The 19,177-nt window shown below is 49.8% G+C and overlaps 1 protein-coding gene across 2 annotated transcripts in view; it reads left to right on the top strand.

Moving 5' to 3' along the window:
* The first annotated feature begins 2,060 nt into the window (after positions 1 to 2,060).
* The window catches only part of CD99L2 (CD99 molecule like 2), a 112,593-nt gene continuing 95,476 nt past the window's right edge, over positions 2,061 to 19,177 (top strand). Inside the window, exon 1 of one of the 2 annotated variants that reach the window (XM_027097953.1) lies at positions 2,061 to 2,182. In XM_027097953.1, the coding sequence (XP_026953754.1) occupies positions 2,116 to 2,182 (67 nt within the window). In that variant the 5' untranslated portion in view covers positions 2,061 to 2,115. The remainder of the gene's footprint in view (positions 2,183 to 19,177) is intronic. The other variant, XM_027097952.1, reaches the window with a different exon arrangement.

Genomic DNA, 19,177 nt, shown 5'->3' with positions numbered 1-19,177 from the left:
CTAAAAGAGCATGATGTCTAGTGCCCTCCTTACAGGTGGGACTCCTGAAGCCCGAGGGCAAGGGAATGGCACAGGGCACCTGGAGTTAGGGGGAAAACTGGGGGCATATTCGCATCCTGGAATACACAGCAACTGCCCAACCTCACAGTAGCCAGTATTTCTTTAGCTGTTACAAGAGTAACAAGTAATGCGTCTCCGCTCACTGTGTCCGAGGCCACTTGCTTTCCAGTATCTCATTTAATCCTTGGCACGACCTTATTGCGTCCAGCCGGGATCGCCACTCTGTCTGGCTCGGAAGCACATGTTCTTAGCCATTCACCTGCTGGGGTTCCTGGTGATCCCCCTGCCCCCCTTTGACACTATGGGACTGGACCTGGTTAACTCCGCAACCTCAAGGAATCTCCATTTTGCTCCTTTTCCTTCATTAATTATTGAGGTGATACATGAAGTTGTTGTGGGAATAAAAAATAAGAATAAAATGCCTGGAATATGCCATGTATATAATGTGTCTGTTCAATAACCACTAGCTATTTCTGTTAATTCTCCTGCTAGTGTCATAGAATAAGCACTGCCCTGAAAATCAGAATATCCACTCACTCCTTGTATGTTTTGTTTTTGCAGCCCCAAGATTCAGAGCAATGGAAAGAAGTCACAGAGGGAAAGATTTTGGCTCCATCTCAGGGAGACCCCCGCCCCCTACTATGGCTCAGAGGGTGGGGGAAGCCTCTGGGGGAGTATGGAGGTGCGGCCCCGTGGGAGACACAGGAAGCCTTCCGAAGGGACACTGCGGGGAGATGGTAGTAGCCACCCTCAAGGAGGATGTAGCCCAGGGCAGCCTGTGTCGAATAATGGCAGAGACAGGCTCGACGACTCCGGGGAGCAGCGGCGCTTTCTCTTTGTCTTTGAAAGCCGGCTGAAGCCGGAGCCCTTCTTGAGAGCGTTCACGTCAAAGGCTGCAGCGGGCATTTTGCTGTTACAGTCAGTGTTGGAATCTGATTTCACCCGGTCCTGAAGATGGACTCGGTTGGAGGGGTTCATGGGAAAGGGCTGCAGCGCGCGTGTCGATCACCGAGCACGTTTACAGATCGACTCTGCAGATGTAAACTCGCGCTTTCAGCGCATTCATCAAAGCCTCGGGGGAGCTGACCCTGTCCCTCCTCCTTCCTCCCCCGGGCTCGCGGCGCTCGGCTCCAGGTCAGCCCGCAACTTCCCTCTCGCCTGTCCCCCGCGCCCCCGGCCTCAGGCTCGTTTCCTCCAGACGTGCCGCTGTTTGCCAACCGCGGCCAGCCACGAAAATGGCCCTTTCCTCTCATCTCTGGGCAGGGCTCCATTGCAGGATCAGCTAAGTGGGAAGGCAGACGGCGGTTCCGACAAACAAGTTCCGCCAAGGCGACGGGTGCCAGACCGCGGGTGCCGGGTCCTGGAGCCGCAGCTGGAGGGACCCCTTGGTGACCGGGGGGACACCAAGGCCAGAAGGGGAAGAGCCCTGTTCAAGGTCACCCGGCTGGCAGAACGCACCAGGCTTGTGCGCCGCCTCGGGTCCTGCTCCGGGCCCTAGAGGAGTCTGGCGCGCCGGGTGGAAATCACTGCATACCCTTGTTGCCAGCGCCTCCGTCTCCCCAGCCACTGTTGACTCACTGCTCCGGGCCCGCAGGGACCACCTCTGAGACTTCCCTTTCGAGGGAGTGGTGTGAAGGGGCCCGCGGGTCGCGGGCCGGCGCTGGCCGGGACCCAGACAGCCTAACCTGCTGGGTGCCCGCGGGCTCCGCCCCTCAAGCTCCAGCCCCGCCCGCAGGTTGCCGCCCCGCCCCTCGTGCATAGGCCCCGCCCCCGAGACTGCAGGCTCGCCCCGCCCCTCGCACCACAGTCGCAGTCCCACCCCACCTCACCTCGTCTCCGTCGGGCACGCCCCGACGCCAGAGCTCGCGCGCGCCCCTCCTCCTCCCTCCCGGGGCCGCGCCGCGCGCGCGCCGGTTCTGGGCGAGGCCCTGCAGTAGCGGCAGGGTTCCTCCCTCTTCTGCTCCTCCTCCTCCTTCCCGGCTCCTCCCCGATCACCCCCTCGGGCGCTCTCGCGCTAACTGTGCTCCTCTGGGCCCCGTCCGCCCGCTCCCAGCCATGGTGGCCTGGCACTCGGCGTTCCTCATCTGCCTCGCTTTCTCCTTGGCCACTCTGGTCCAGAGAGGTAAGGCGGGCGGGGGGCACGCGGGGACCCCGCCCTCTGGGCCCGTGGGGCGGGGGCCCTGCGCCCCGCGGGCCCGGTGGTGCGCATGAGCGGCTCGGCCCCCGCCCGAGGGCCTGCTGCGGAGGCTGCCGGCGGGCAGGCGGGGCAGTGCGGGAGGATGGGGCTGGGGTGCTAGCCCCGAGCCCGCGGGGGCTGACCCTGCCGCAGCCCATGTGGCCGGTGGGGAGGGACCTGGACCCCTCCTGGCGCTGGGCTAGAAACAGCGGGATACTCCCCCCTTAAAATCCTGAACAAGGTGTCTCCGCCGGTGACAACACCTGTTCCCAGGAGATTGCCGTTGGAAAAACCTTGAAGAGAGCACTCATTCCCTGAGCAGGGCTTCTCAAAATGTGTTTCCAGGCCACCTGCAGCAGAAGCACCTGGCGAGCTTCCTGTGCTCACTCCTGCTTTGTCAGGATCTCGGCGGGGATGGGGGGTGGACGGGGAACGGCGGTGTGTAAGTCTAACCAGTTCCCCAGGAGCTTCTGGTACCCGCCCCAGTTTTCGAGCCATTGGTGTTATTTTGCCAAGGAGGAGGAGAGAGAAATTCTACCAAATCAAGGAAGCAAGTTTCTTAGACCCTCGCTACTCAAAGTGTGGTCCAAGGCCCGCAAGGACATCTCTTGGGACTTGTTAGGAAAGCAGCATCTCAGGCCCCGCCCCTGACCTACTGAGTCAGATTCTGCATTAACTAGATCCCCGGGTAATTCGCAGGCACATTTAAGTTTGAGAAGCATCTTCTTAGAATAAATGCAGTCTGTGGTTAAAAATAGGGTCGCCAAGGAGTCCCAGCAGAATCTTCTTACACTTAACTTACCTCATCTCCACATCAGAAAAAGAGGTTGAGGAAAACACTGCAGTTGAGCACAGAATTGTGCTCTGAGCTTCCTGACACAAAGGCAGATTCAGCTAGTTAAAAACACATGAGCTCAGCAAAAACAAAACCGTGTCCTCTAAGTGCGTTCTAGTGAGGGTTATGTTACTTATAAGGAACACTGGAAAACACTAGACAGTCCAAGGCAGTTTTGCAAAAGATGTAGAAATGTTTCTCATGCGGGCAGCCCTCCTGGAGTCTGTACAAGGAGAGCCATTCAGCATTCAACAAAGGTGCCAGGCTCTGTTCTAGACACTGATGCTGCAGCCGTGAACAAAATTCAGGCTCTGTCCTCGTGGAGCTGACATCCTGACGCGGGAGAAAATAAGTGCAAACATCGCAATCTATATAAGTGCAGTGAAGAATAATGAAGCAAGTTACAGGGTTGTTGAATTTTGTTTCATTTTTCCCTTTGGGGTTAAGATTTTTATTTTGTTTTTGATGCATTTGTGGGGAAAAGTATGATCACTTGATTAACTTGCATCTAATGATATGGGACGTTTTAAAGTGGAAGCGCAAAAAAGTTCGAAAAATGATGCTCCCTTCAAGGCTGTCTTCTGCAAGTCTTCAACATGGTAGGCACGTTGAGAAGGTGAGGAATTTAAATGATGAGGTGTCAGGTTTTCATCATCACGGGTTACACTAGGTGATTTACAAAGTGGTGGGGGAAACGGCAAATGGGTGCAGCCGTTTTACAGATGAGGAAACGGAGGCGCACAGAGGTGAAGTAACTTGCCTCAGGTGGCAAAGCTACGATTTGATTCCAGGCTTGTCTGATTCCACTGTCCTTGCTTTTAAGTACTAGGCATAATGCCTTTACACCTGGAGGCTGCCCTCCTCCTACACCTTACTGGCCAAGTGGCCTTGGGAAAGTGCTCTGAACTTGGTTCGGTTTGCTCATCTGTTTAAGGCCTAACAACTCATAAAGGTATCTCGAGGGAACCAGGCGTGTGTCACCCTCAGATTTGCAGCCCTGCCACCAGCTACCGTCTCCTGAGTGCTTGCTGTGTACCACTTCACATACATATTTTTTAGTTGCCCCAGGAGTTTGGCTTGTTAGGTATAATCCCCGCCTTCCAGATGAGGGGCCCCATGTCACATAACTCGGAAGGATAGAGCCAGGATCCCACCCATTTAAGATTGCTAGCCAGTGATCTTTTAAATTTTTAATTAACGCTGAACCAGAAGAAGCTTTTGCTTCAAGGTAGGGCCCCAGTTTCCTGGATCTTTTGTGCAGAACAACCTGACAAATACCGGTTTTGCACTGGTCCCCTCTGGGGATCCGGGCAGTTACAGTTTCAGAGCTACTGTGTCAAAATGAAGAAACACAAAGCAGGTCTCAGTTAGGTACCCACTGGCTCTCCGGGAGCCCCCAGGTGGTGGATCAGGTGGGTCTGCCCAAGAGCCACTTTCTTCTTGGTCCTGGTCCTCGGTAATGAGGTGTGACCTAGAAAGCCTGGCAGGCCTCAGGAGACACTCAGAGCCTCGAAGCTCGATTGTGAAATCCGCACGGACTCGGGCAAGCTGAGACAGATTTTAGGCTCCCAGGAGTTTAAAAGGTGGTGAACAAGTCATTCCTGTTCTAATGACAGATGGGCTTTTAGTTCACTGTGTATTTTACTAGTTCTGAAAAATCGTCTGAGGACAGGTACGTCACCTGTCTGCACCTACAGAAATGGGAAGCGGTGCTTTTGACTTCCGGGGAGAAGAATCTCAGTGGTACGGGTGGGTAACAGTCATACGAGGGCTCCACTTCCCCAGTGTCTTCCATGCACCAGGCCCTCAGTGCCTCACACACGTTTACACCTCCTAACTAGCCTGAAAGCTTGGCACTGTGATGTTTCCTGATGTTCATAATGGCTGTTTGCATACAGCCTTGTTTCCTGATGTTCATAATGGCTGTTTGCATACAGCCTTGAAAAGTAACTGAGTGGTAACCCATAACTCAGATGCAAAACGTGGTCCAGTGAGGTTTTGGACTTGAACCCAGGTTTATCTGAGTAACCGAAGGAGGGGTCATAAATGCAGATATATCCAGTGATGGGGCAGGTGACAGAAATGTGAGCCGTGGCCAAGAATGTGTGATGAGTCTGTTGGCAGATCTCCAAGTGCCTGGTCCTTTAAAAGAGAGGTAGCCCGGCCAAGAGGGAGAGTGCCAGCTGTGGAACAAGCCTGCCCAGCGCTACCACGGTGCAGGGCAAGTCGCTAACTGCTTGGTGCCTCAGTTTCCTCATCTGGAAAATGGGGATAATACCACCATCTGCCCCATGGGGTTGTTACTAGGATTAAATGAGTGCAGATGGATAAAGTACTTAGCACAACACCTGGCTCCGAGTGAGCTCTGTGCTAGTAACTATTATTCCGAGCCACATTTAAAAAATACAGTGCAAACCTTGAAAGTATTATGCTAAGTGAAGGGAGCCAGACGCAAAAGCCCACGTATTGCATGATTCCGTTTATATGTAATGTCCAGAGTTGGCAAATCCATAGAGACAGAAAGTAGGTTAGTGGTTGCCAGGGTCTAAGGGGAATGAAGAGTGACTGCTTAATAGGTACCAGGTTTCCTTTTAGGGTGATGGAAATGTTCTGGAACTGGATAGAGGTGGCGGTCGTACAACCTTGTGAATGTACCAAGAACCACTAGATTGTACGCTTTGAAAGGGTGAGTTGTATGGTATGTGGATTATATCTCCGTTTAAAATAAATTCACTGTGGGCTTCCCTGGTGGCGCAGTGGTTGAGAGTCCGCCTGCCGATGCAGGGGACACGGGTTCGTGCCCCGGTCCGGGAAGACCCCACATGCCACGGAGCGGCTGGGCCCGTGAGCCATGGCCGCTGAGCCTGCGCGTCCGGAGCCTGTGCTCCGCACGGGAGAGGCCACAACAGTGAGAGGCCCGCGTAATGCAAAAACATAAAAATAAAAAAATAAAATAAAATAAATTCACTGCAGTCCAAGCAGAACAAATGAGGGAGGTGGCAGCATGTGACCCCTGGGTTGGGGTTGGTCTTCAGGGCCCCTGAGTTTGGTCGGGCCAGGGAGAGCCAGAGCAGAGGGGGCCCCGAGTGCTGGTGGTGCTGGGATCCAGGCAGAAGCCCTGTGGGCTGACTTGGGCTATTGGGTTTGAGCCAGACAGACCCCTGGGGCACCTGCAGGACTGGCCTGAGTGCAGCAGTGGCCCCTGCAAAGGTGCATCCTGGGCAGGGGGGACCTTCCCTGTCCTGCATGGCTCAGGGTTGCCCCTATGCACCCGTCATTGCAGTGGACTGACAGGGTCTAGGGACTGGTTGCCTTTTAGTCTCGCCTGTTTTGACTGGTTTGCAGCCCCTTCCTCACTGTCAAAGGTCACATCCCATCCCCTCCATCATTTTGGATACCAGGTAACAAAAATGTATGTGTTTTTTAAACACGTGCACACACAGAGAGATCACCCAAGAGTCAGTGTCAGCAGGCACTGGGGAGGGGCCTCCAGCAGAGGTGATGACGGTGAGGGCGATGAGGCTGTTTGGCAGCTCGCAGGGGAGCAACTGTCTTTGGTTTTTGTGAGTTCAGGAAAGATCCTTTCCAGGCGCACTGACTTCCCCGTTCTGGGCTCTTCCCCCGCCTGGTGTTGGTGCTTTCCCTGCCGTGTGTCCACTCCTCCCCTTTGCACTCGCTATGTATTCCTCTGCTGCTCTTGGTGTGTGGGGGGGAGGCCCGGCTCTGGAGGTTCCTGTTCCCCAGCCCAGGCTCGGCCCTCCCTGAGGCTGGCTCACAGGTCCACTGACTGGCCAATCTTGGTTTGCATGTAAAAGCCTAAAGTCATCCTAAACGCGTAACAGAAACAGGGGAGAAATCTTTCACGCAGGTCAGTGTTCCAAACGGCCCCCAAAGATGTCCATGCCCTAATCTCTGGAACCTGTGACCATGGGAGGTTACATAGTGATTTCGGCCGGCAAGAGGACCTCAGTCTTTGTCTTCTTTGAGGAGAGAGTTCAGCAAAGAGACTAAGACTGCAAAGCAGGTACAGACTTTATTAGAAGCATAGTACACGTGGGAGAGCACACAGGCAAACTCATGGAGTAGGGGTAGCAATGCCTTGCGCTCTGCGGTAGCTTAGGTAGTTAATATGGGGTTAGTCTTCTGGGGTTTAGATGAGGGTGACCCTCCTTTTTTCTCCCCTATGATCATGTCATCTGCAATTCCTTATTTAGGCTTCCACCAAGCACTATTTTTTTTCTTTAATAAATTTATGTATTTATTTTTGGCTGCGTTTGGGTCTTCGTTGCTGCGCGCGGGCTTTCTCTAGTTGCGGCGAGTGGGGGCTACTCTTCATTGCGGTGTGAGGGCTTCTCATTATGGTGGCTTCTCTTGTTGTGGAGCACGGGCTCCAGGCATGTGGGCTTCAGTGGTTGTGTCACGTGGGCTCCATAGTTGTGGCTCGTGGGCTCTAGAGCGCTGGGTCAGTAGCTGTGGCACACGGGCTTAGTTGCTCCGCAGCACGTGGGATCTTCCCGGACCAGGGCTCGAACTCGTGTCCCCTGCATTGGCAGGCGGATTCTCAACCACTGCGCCACCAGGGAAGCCCCTCAAGCACTATTTTGAATCTTTCTCGTGAGCACCTAAGCAAAACCCAGGGGGAGAGGGCGAAGGGTCAAAACCGCAATGCTAATGATATTACGGTGTGGCCAAGGTTACTAGAGGATGACCTGGGACCCCTTCTGCACATGTGTTGGGCTGGGAAATCTTGACCACAAAAATGAGGAGGCTGTGGTGGGCTGCTTTGTCTTTCAGCCAGTCACGGTGCTTAATTCTTGTTGGTAGTTTATCTCAAAGGGTCAGCATGAAACCAGTTGAAACCAGTTGCAGCAGGTTAACCCAGGGCCTATCTATCTCCTTCCTCAACGGTAGAGGGGAATTAAGGTAGCAGATGGAATTAGGTTGCCAATCAGCTGGCCTGAAAATTAGATTCTCCTGGGTTAGGCCGGCTAATTAAAGGATGAGGTTCCTTTAAATATCGAAGAGGAAGGTAGAGGAGCGAGGGTCAGAGTGATGCCACGGGAGGAAGATTCCACTGCCTTTGCTGGCTCTGAACGTGGAAGGGGCCAGGAGCCAAGGAGTACGCAGACTCTGCCCTAGAGCTTCCAGAAGTAACGCAGCCCTGGCGATACCTTGATTTCAGCCCAGTGAGACCGCGTTGGACTTCTGACCTCCCAAACTGTAAGGTTGAAGTGTGCGTTGTAGAGCAGTACGTTGGCCATCATTTGTTACAGCAGCAAGAGGAAGCTAGGAGAAGCTAAGGGGTGGATATTAGCGTCCTCTTCATTCTTTGAAAAAACTAGCTTGTGGTGTTTCTTTACATTGTTTCAATTTTGCCATTTTAAATCAATCCCTAATCTGCTGTCAGTTCAGGATTTTAAAATAAATGTGCAGAAAATTGGATTATGGTGGTGCCCTTGGTGTGGCAATGAATGCTTTGAAGCACCTCTGAGGGCCCTGGAAGGCAGCTGGATTTCTTTGGCCTGCGTTTGATTTTAAATGACTCCTCAAGGAGATTGCAGAGTGCGCCCTGTGTAGTGGGCCACCTGTATCGGGGGCCCCCCGGCTGTGTCCGGAAAGGCCTTTCCTACGCCCCGCCCCCCAGTCCTGATGGCTGCGTTTGAAGCAGGTGCAGTCTGGGTACAGCAGACAGGCTTTCTTCTTTGGGCTGTGCCTGCCCCTTTGCTGAGTAGGAGGAGTGGGCTGCCGGCTAACCTTGTCCCCAGGCGGGTTGGGGGAAAGGACCAGAGCAGAAATGGGTGGGCCTGGACCGCCACTCCGCCTTCAACTAGTTTTTTTTTATATATGTAAATTTATTTTATTTAGTTTTGGCTGCGTTGGGTCTTCGTTGCTGCACACGGGCTTTCTCTAGTTGCAGTGAGCGGGGGCTACTCTTTGTTGCGGGTCGCGGGCTTCTCATTGCGGTGGCTTCTCTCGTTGTGGAGCACGGGCTCTAGGCGCGTGGGCTTCAGTAGTTGCAGTACACGGGCTCAGTAGTTGTGGCGCACGGGCTTTGTTTCTCCGCGGCACATGGGATCTTCCCAGACCAGGGCTCGAACCCGTGTCCCCTGCATCGGCAGGCGGATTCTTAACTGCTGTGTCACCAAGTAAGCCCTCAAGTAGTTTTGAGCTCTCCTTTTGTTTGTTTTCTACATGGGGCTGCTCGTCAGATGTCACAGGGTTCTGCAACTTTAAAACAAAAACACTTTGAAACTGTAGTGGAATCCCACAGAGAGGAGTGCTGCAGCTCAGTGAACATCTGTTTAAAGGAGCGGCCAGACAGCCTCTGGCTGGCATTCCAAGGTGGTTGTTTGGGACTGTTTTCCAACTTAGAGGCGGTACCCTCAGCAATAAACATGGTTGCAGTGCGGAATTCATTACCCCCCAAATAGTGCCAAGGCACTCAGGGCTCATTTTGACCTTGTTTGTATTTTTATTGCTGCTTCAGCTAGCCTGGGATGATGGAATTAACACGGGCCTGCATTCCAGTGTGGCCCCACCATTTGCTGGCCACAGTTGCCTTATCTGCACCAAGAGGCTGCTGACCTCTGCTTTGTCGGCCTCACAGAATTGTTGGAGTAGCCAATTAACTGCTAGTGCAAATAGGCTGTGTTGTCAAGATATTAGCCAAGTTAGGCTTCCCAGAGGGGAGGAGAATGGGAAAGAGGCCACCTGCCTAAGGGCTGCCTTGCTTGCATTGGTTCTAATGAGCATTCAGGGGCTTTCATTTACAAAAGCCTTTATTGACCAGAACCAAAGTGCCCATGGAATTCCTGAGCTGGGCTCAGAGTCCCAGTGAGCTCAGAGGAAGAACTGTCCCAGGAGCAATTCTAATTTAGTTGCTCTTCCTATCCCATTGGCCTTCTGTAGAGTTCTGGGCTGTCTTTCGGGAGGAAAATCCCTTTTACTTTCTCACCATTCATTCATTAGGCTCTGTCATCCAGCTTAAAAAAAAGAAAAAAAGCAAAAATCCAAAGTAGTGCCTAAAAAGAAACAAACAAGAACTATATTTTAATCTTTCGTTCATAAAATACAATATACCATGTGGACTTGTAGTCGTTTGGGGCTCCCATTAATTTCCTCCCAACACTTGGCTTCCCACCCCTCCCTCGCAGCTGCTCCTGGCCAAAGTTAGTGATGACTTCAGTGTGGCTAGGTCCAAGGGTCATCTGACACCCTCCCCTGGAAGCACTTTCTTCCCTTGGCTTCTGGGAAGCCACACTGGTCGTTCCTTGCCATTCTCCCTCACCTCTGACCTTAGGGCTTGTGGGGATGCCTTGGGCCTAGTCTACCTGCTTTACTTGCACTCGCTTCCCAGGTGCTTTCACCAGCCTCATGGCTTTAAATGAAATCCCATCTTCAAGCTTTTGACTCTTCAGTTTCTATCCCCAGCTCTGATCTCTCTTGACCTCCAGGCTCTTGCATTCAACATCCCCACGTGGTTGTCTGATGTCTTGCTGGTGTTAAGTTACTGAAATTCTTCGGGTTCATCTGTTCTCCCCTCTCACCAACTGAGTCCTCGCCCTTCCCTCAGGATTCCTGGACCTCCCCATAATCCAGCAACCAAAGGGTCCGTGCCCTGTGCAGCCATGTTAAGTTATTTTGACCATTACCCTTGCTCATACGTGTCACTGAAGACCCAGTGCAAAACTGAGCTGCTGCTGGCTGCCTCCAAACCTGCTCCTCCCACCTGAGTAACTGGCAGCCCCATTCTGCTAGGGGCTCTGGCCACTCCTCCATGGCTTTCTTTCCTTCATGGCCCCCATCTGATCTGTCAGCAGACCACGCCTGTGCCCACCCTCGGAATCATCCAGCCTCCCACCTGTTTCACCTCCTCTCTGGCTACCTCCCTTGGCTGGGCCACTGTCCCCTCTCACTGGAGCCCTGGCAGTGACCTCCCAACAGGTGTCTCAGAGTTCACTTCTGCCCCCTACAGTCCAGACTCTACACAGCAGCCAGACCATCTTTAGAGACCTAAATCGCATTGCATCCCTCTGCCCAGAACCCTCCAGTGGCTTCCAGTTGTAATGAAAATAAAATCTAAAGCCCTCTGTGGCCTACAAGTTCCAGCAGAATGGGGGCTACGCATGCTCTGACCTTGCCTCCCGGCCCTGCCCGGGACTGGCTTGCTGCTCCTCCAGTATGTTAAGCAGTCCATCGCCTTGGCATCTTCTTGTTTGCCCTCTCCTCTGGCTAGAAGGAGTTGCATGGTGGGCCTCAAGGGGGTTGCATGGTGGGTCTCGAGGGAGTTGCATGGTGGGTCTCGAGGGAGTTGCATGGTGGGTCTCGAGGGAGTTGCATGGTGGGTCTCGAGGGAGTTGCATGATGGGTCTCGAGGGAGTTGCATGGTGGGTCTCAAGGGCTTTGGAGTACCCCCATCAGGGTGGGACAGCTCGGGGATTTGACTGTTTCTACTTGGAGAAGGGTCACGAAAGGTGGAGCGGTTTTACCCCAGATAGAGGCCGTTGAGCAGGGCTTCTCAGCAATGGCACTGTTGACACTTGGGGCGGGAGAATTCATCGTGGGGGCTGTCCTGTGCATCATAAGGTATTTAGCAGCATTCTTGGCTTCTCCCCACTAGACGCCAGTAGTGCCCCCTCCCAAGTCAGCCAACCCCAAATGAGTGCAGACATTGCTCAGTGGGCCCTGGGAGCGGAACCGCCCAGGTTGAGACCCGCTGCTGTACAGACAGACGTATTCTTTGTGATTCCACTCTCCATTTTCAGTTCCTCATGAGCCACTGGAGTTTTCTGTCATCGTCACATTGCCTCAGGATACACATGTGAGAGTAAATCAGGTCACAGCCAACCAGGAAAACACCGTAGGCTCCTTGGTGAGCTTTGAGCTCATCCTAGTTAGATCAGACGCATCGCCAATCTCCTTAGGTAGTTATTTTCTGCATAGATCCCCACAGGTGGCTTGTCCCACCTAGTTTGTGTTGACCTTCATTAGCTTCAGTTTTAGCTGACGACCTTGTCTTTTTAAATATGTTTTACAGTTTTCTGAGAACCGGTGAAAAAGAATAAACAGAAAAATGAGCCAAAGACTTGACCAGGCAATTCATAAAAGAAGAAATCAAATTGGACAACAAACATATGAAAAGATGCTCAACCTCATTAGTAATAGGAGAGATGCAAATTAACCTGTAATAAGATAAAATGACATACCCTCCAGTAAGCTAAAAACTATAATGAAGTCTGATAATACCAGGTGTTTACATGGTTATGTGAGTAATATGTGCTCTTTGTAGTAAACTTTGAAGATGTAGAAAGGTGTCGAGAAAATGCAAACCCCATAACCCAGGGTTAACCACTGTTAACATGTTGGAATACGGTATTTCTTTTTTTTTAACTTTTTTTTTTTTTGCCGCACTGCACGGCTTGCGGGATCTTAGTTCTCCTACCAGGGATTGAACCCGGGTCCTGGCAGTGACAGCGCTGAGTCCTAACCACTGGACAGCCAGGGAATTCCCTGGAATACCATATTTCAGTAGTAGTTTTTTTCTCTGTAGACATATATATTTCACATTATTAGTATTGACCTGTGTGTATAGCTTTTTCCCTTATTGTGAAATATGACAGATATAGAAAAGTGTGCAAGGCCTTTAACAAGTAAGTATAAAGTGAAGATCTGTGTCATCACCAATCAGGCCAAGAAATAGAATGTTGACAGCACCCACGTGGACCTCTGTGTGCCTCTCCTGATCACAGACGCACCCTCCCCCCAGAGGTGACACTAGCCTGCCTTTTGTGCAGTCATTTTTTTTTGCTTGATACTTCTACCACCTATGCATGTGGCCCTAAATAGTTTAGTTTGGCCTGTCCTGTATCCTTGTAGAAATGGAATTACACTCTATGTAGGCTTTTGTGCTTCTCATTGCCGTTTCTTCTCTTGTTGTGGAGCGCAGGCTCTAGTGCGCAGGCTTCGGTAGTTGTGGCACGTAGGCTCAGTAGTTGTGGTGCCCAGGGTTAGTTGCCCCGTGGCATGTGGGATCTTCCTGGACCAGGGCTCGAACCCATGTCCCCTGCATTAGCAGGAGGATTATTAACCACCGTGCCACCAGGGAAGTCCCTTGTTCTCTTACTGATGGATGTTTGGGTTGTTTCCAGTTTTTGAATGTTTCAAGCAGTTCTGTCATAACCATTCTTATGTAGATATGTACACATTTCTCTAGGGTACTGGTTCTTTTTTGTTTTTAACTTATTGAAGTATACTTGGTTTAGAATGTTGTTAATTTCTGCTGTACAGCAAAGTAATTCAGTTATACATATATATACATTCTTTTTCATATTCTTTTCCATTATGGTTTATCACAGGATACTGAATGGAATTCCCTGTGCCCTACAGTAGGACCTTGTTGTTTATCCATTCTATATATAACAGTTTGCATCTGTTAATCCCAAACTCCCAATCCAGCCCTCCCCCACCCCCCTCCCCCTTGGCAATCACATGTCTGTTCTCTGTTTGTGAGTAAGTTTATTTGTGTCATATTTTAAATTCCGCATATAAGTGATATGATATTTGTCTTTCTCTGACTTACTTCACTTATGATCATCTCTAGGTTCATCCATGTTGCTGCGAGTGGCATTTCATTCTTTTTTATGGCTGAGTAGAGTCCATTGTATATATGTATCTAGGGTGCTGGTTCTTAAACTGTGGTCTGGGGACCCTTGGAGGGCCCCCAGTGTGTTTTCAGGAGTCCACAAGGTCAGGCTATTTTCATAATAACACCAAGATATTAAATGCATTTTGCATTATTTTCTCATGAGTGTACGGTGTTTCCAGAGTTGATGTGATGTGTAACATCATTACTCTGATGGCTAATGGAAGGTGGGCTTGCGTCTTCTTGTGTTTTACATTTTTCTCAGTTTTAATTTCTAATATGATAAATGTCAATGGATATAACCCACCTAAACAAAAGCTTTTGGGGATTCTCAAGTTTTGAGCGTGTAAGACCAAAAAGTTTGAACATTGCTGTCCTCGGATTCTACCTAGGAGTGGAGTTTCTGGGTTATGTAGTATTTGTAACTTCAGTCCTAGCAGGTGATGCCACACTGTCTTCCAAAGTGGTTGTGCCAACATTTGGCACTGTCAGACTTCAGTATAATTTTAGCTACTAGTGGGTGTGTAATTTTATATTTTTATGGTTTTGTTTGCCTCTCTCTGGTTACTAATGAAGTTGGGCATCTCTCCATATGTTTATTGTCCAATTTGATTTCTTTATGAGTTGCCTGGTCAAGTCTTGGCTCATTGATCTATTCTTTTTCTCTGGTTCTCACACACGATGCTTTATTTCCTCATGTGCTTGGTTATTTTTGGCTGTGTACTACTCATTGCCCTTGAAATATATATGTGGGGTTGCTTTGAAGTCTAGGATAAATGTACCTTCTTCCAGAGAAGATTTGTATTTGACTTTGTCAGGTGCTCTTAGGACATTATTAGCCTGGGACTACTTAAAACAAGTGCCTGATTTTTTCCCTTTGTTTCCACAGCACCAAGGAAGCCTTCCTTGCAGTCCTCTGGAGGCTGAATTGGGAAGGGGCAAGTTTGTTTCTGAGTCACCCTTACCCCAAGGGTATAGTCCTCTGGTGTCCCAGTTTAATGTGGGAAGAATTTTTCTATTCAATAGATTCCTCAATTTAGGTGGTCATGGTCCCAATCTACAGTCCCCTTTGCCTGTCTTGGAAGGTTGCCAAAATCCAAGGCAAAGTTGGTCCAGCTGGGTGTGCATGGGTTCCCGCATCTCTGGATTTCCTGCTGTCTCTTAGGTTTTGCCATGTTTGTTGTTGTTGTTTTTTTACCATCTTGTCAGTTCTTCAGTGTTTTTAAGGGTATGTTTTTTAAAATCACCCATTTTAGTTGTTCTTAATTGGAAGGTTGCTCCAAATAATCTATCCTGCCATTACTAGAAACACAAATTGATATATCTTTATCCTGTTTATGTAACCTTAGACTTTCTTGTGTAATTAAAATTGTTTTCAATACATGACTTCTGATGGCTATTAAGGTGGACTCCAGGTCTTTGCTATTATAAATTACATTTCAGTAAACATTTGTACATAATATTTGGTTGAGGATAATGGTACCTAATGACAGGGTGGCTGGGAGAGGGCGGAGAGAGAGGGTGTGAACCTTAGTGCTCCATTCACGTCAACTGTTGTTCCTTTTCTTATCACATACACACATGAGGTGGCCAAGGGGGCCTGCGGACGAGGAGACAGTCTCGTGCCGAGCGTGTGGGGAGCCAGCTAGACAGTTAAGGGTTGGAGGAGTAATGTCAGGTGACAAAAGGAGCCGATTAAGGAACGTGGATTGCCAAGGTACCCTGAGGGCCTGGCTTGAGTCACAAACCCTGAACTGGCAGCTGTGCCAATGCCAGTCAGCACAGGGATGTGAGACCTGCTGTTGCAGGGAGGCACCGCCCCACAGCGTGGCCAGGCTGGTGGTTGCTGGGCATATGGTCGGTCCCGTCCAGGAGGTGTTGATTAAGTGCCTCCAGGCACCTGCTCGGTGCTGGGCCAGCGGAGGTGACTCGGGCACTGGCCTTGCTTCCAGAAGGTCCCAGTGTAGTGGGGCTAGAGAGTGGGTCCTCCTCTCAAGGTTGGGGATTAGTAGGGTGAGAGCAGAACGTTGTGACGGGGGATTGCTGATGCTCGGGTCTCTGCCGTGACCACGCTGTGGCTGTACCTCAAGGAGAGCAGGAGGGGCCGCCAAAGGGGGCTGCCTGGCAGGCTCTGCAGGTCAGCTGGGGCAGGAGGTTCGGCCGGGATTGGGAAGACGGGGCCAAGACCAGAGAGTGGGATTTCCAAGGTGGTGCGGTTTCTCGTGCAGAGTGGGGATGCAGTTGCCTTTAGCAGAGTGAGGTAGGTGAAGGGCTTTGGAGATGCGGAAGGTGGTGAAGGGGCCGAGGGCAGGATCTGGAGGATACCCAGGCTGCAGTCAGCATACTAGGTTGACTTGGGCTAGAGAGGGAACCCAGCCACTGCCGGGCGGCTCCACTCGCACCATGACTCGGAGGGAATATGCTGGAAGTCAGGAGAGGATGGCCTTAAGGAAAGGGGCAGCAGCTAGGTAGCTGCAGCCTCAAAAGAGGAGGGAGGGCTGACTGAGGGTGAGGGTGGGTCTCTTGGAGGGTCTGATCTTCCCTAGAGAGGAGGAAACAGGCAAAATGTCCTAAAGGTACTTGCCCGTGGTCACAGATGGTAACCTTTATAACCACTGCCTCTGAAGTGCAGAAGCCTCTGTGTAACAGGTTGATTTCCCTTCTCCTCCCACAAGTTGAAATAGTTCCATTTTCACATACCATACAACTCACCGACTGAAAGTGTACAATTCGGTGGGTTTTAGTATATTCAGAGTGGGGCACCCATCACATTGCATTCTGCAACATTTCTGTCACCCCGAAAAGAAGCCCCATCCCTTCAGCAGCCCCTCTCCCAATCCACCCCCCTTCCTCCCTGGCAGTCTGCTTTGTTTCTGTGTATTTGCCTATTTTAGAGACTTCACAGGAGTGGAATCCTACAATGTGTAGCCTTCTGTATCTGGTTTCTTTCCATCAGCATAATGTTGACAAGCTTCGTCCATATTGTAGCACGTGTCAGTACTTCATGCCTTTTCATGGCTCAGATGATGGACACTTGGGTTGTTTCTCCTCTTTGCCTACTATGAATACTGCTGTAAACATTCCTGTACAGACTTTCGCGTGGCTGTAAGTTTTCAATTATCTTGGGTAGAACTGCTAGGTCATATGGTAATGCTGGGTTAAGTGTCAGGTGGGTTTACAAAGCTGCCGCATCATTTTACAATCCCACCAGCAGCGTGTGAGCGTTCTAGTTTCTCCACATTCTCACCAATGCTTATTTTCTGTTGATGTAGTGTCTCATTGTGGTTTTGCTTTGCGTTTCCCTAGTGACTAATGACGTTGAACGTCCTTTCCTGTGCTTATTGGGTTATGTTCTTGAGTGAAAGTCTCTCCAATGCAGAGGGCACTGAAGTGGGAACCAGGAGGCTTGGAGCTAACTCTAGCCGTGCTCTGTTTCACAGTGGGCACTTCTAACATTGCTTGTTAGACTGATTGATTCACAGATCCTTTATGATATATTGTTCCTGTTATAAATATCTCTTACCATCCCCATGCCTTCTTGCGAGCAGGGACCTTGTTAATCAGATCCATCAGTTACTGTCTGTTTCAGTCAGCACCCTCTCCCTTTCCATGGTTCTTTTCACTCACCTAAGAATATGCTTAAGTTTTCCTTTATCCTGCAAAATCTCTCCTTTCCTTGCCTCCCTTTTAAGCTAATACCCTATCCCCTCCTCCTCCAGATCTCCAGCCCCTGGCATCCCTCTTCATCTCCCTTTATTTTCTCAATCAAACTGGAGTGTGGCTTCTGTCATTTGCCCCACTGGTCTACTCACAGGTTTCACTGAGGCCATCAGGGCAAATGAATTTTTTAAGTAGATATTGAAGTAGCAGGTCCCAGATCATTGATACTGGTGACCTCACTGGGGTGTGGAACTGGAAGGAACGGGGTGATTCTCCCTTGGTACTGTAGGGTTATTGAGGAATATGCATACAGGGAGCTTCTTGAATTAGTTTAGTAGAGAGCAGGCAGTAGAAGAAGGGATGCATAGAACTGGTGGCAGGAAATGTCTAGACGAGTGATATTCAAATAGTGGGCCCCTGAGGCCTTTGAACTGACATCAGGGTCCAGTGTTGTCTGTAAACACAATCAGTGATGCAGCTGGGTCATTCATGTACTGGAGTTAAAAATGTATTTAGATGTTACTCTGATGAAACAAAGAGCAGAAAGTTTAGAATCTCATATGACAGGGTTTTCTTCCTTTTAACATCTTTATTGGAGTATAATTGCTTAAAAATGGTGTGTTAATTTCTGCTTTATAACTAAGTGAATCACTTATATATATATATACATATGTTCCCATATCTCTTCCCTCTTGCGTCTCCCTCCCTCCCACCCTCCCTATCCCACCCCTCTAGGTGGTCACAAAGCACCGAGCTGATCTCCCTGTGCTATGCGGCTGCTTCCCACTAGCTATCTGTTTTACATTTGGTAGTGTATATATCTCCATGCCACTCTCACACTTTGTCCCAGCTTACCCTTCCCCCTCCCCTGTCCTCAAGTCTATTCTCTAGTAGGTCTGTGTCTTTATTCCCGTCTTGCCCCTAGGTTCTTCATGACCATTTTTTTCAGGTTCTATATATATGTGTTAGCATACGGTATTTGTTTTTCTCTTTCTGACTTACTTCACTCTGTATGACAGACTCTAGGTCCATCCACCTCACTACAGATAACTCAGATTCGTTTCTTTTTATGGCTGAGTAATGTTCCATTGTATATATGTGCCACATCTTCTTTATCCATTCATCTGTTGATGGACACTTAGGTTGCTTCCATGTCCTGGCTATTGTAAATAGAGCTGCAGTGAACATTGTGGTACATGACTTGTTTTGAATTATGGTTTTCTCAGGGTATATCCCAGTTGTGGGATTGCTGGGTCGCATGGTAGTTCTATTTTTGTTTTGTAAGGAACCTCCATACTGTTCTCTATAGTGGCTGTATCAACTTACATTCCCACCAACAGTGCAAGAGGGTTCCCTTTTCTCCACACCCTCTCCTGCATTTATTGTTTCTAGACTTTTTGATGATGGCCATTCTGACTGGTGTGAGATGATATCTCATTGTAGTTTTGATTTGCATTTCTCTAATGATTAATGATGTTGAGCATTCTTTCATGTGTTTGTTGGCAGTCTGTATATCTTCTTTGGAGAAATGTCGATTTAGGTCTTCTGCCCATTTTTGGATTGGGTTGTTTGTTTTCTGGTTATTGAGCTGCATGAGCTGCTTGTAAATTTTGGAGATTAATCCTTTGTCGGTTGCTTCATTTGCAAATATTTTCTCCCATTCTGAGGGTTGTCTTTTGCTCTTGTTTATGGTTTCCTTTGCTGTGCAAAAGCTTTGAAGTTTCATTAGGTCCCATTTGTTTATTTTTATTTCCATTTCTCTAGGAGGTGGGTGAAAAAGGATCTTGCTGTGATTTATGTCACA

This window comes from Aethalodelphis obliquidens, unplaced genomic scaffold (assembly GCF_003676395.1).
Source record: "Aethalodelphis obliquidens isolate GAN/ISIS:26980383/991018 unplaced genomic scaffold, ASM367639v1 scaffold118, whole genome shotgun sequence".
NCBI classification, from domain to species: Eukaryota; Metazoa; Chordata; class Mammalia; order Artiodactyla; family Delphinidae; genus Aethalodelphis; species Aethalodelphis obliquidens.
This window is presented reverse-complemented; position numbering and strand designations above follow the sequence as displayed.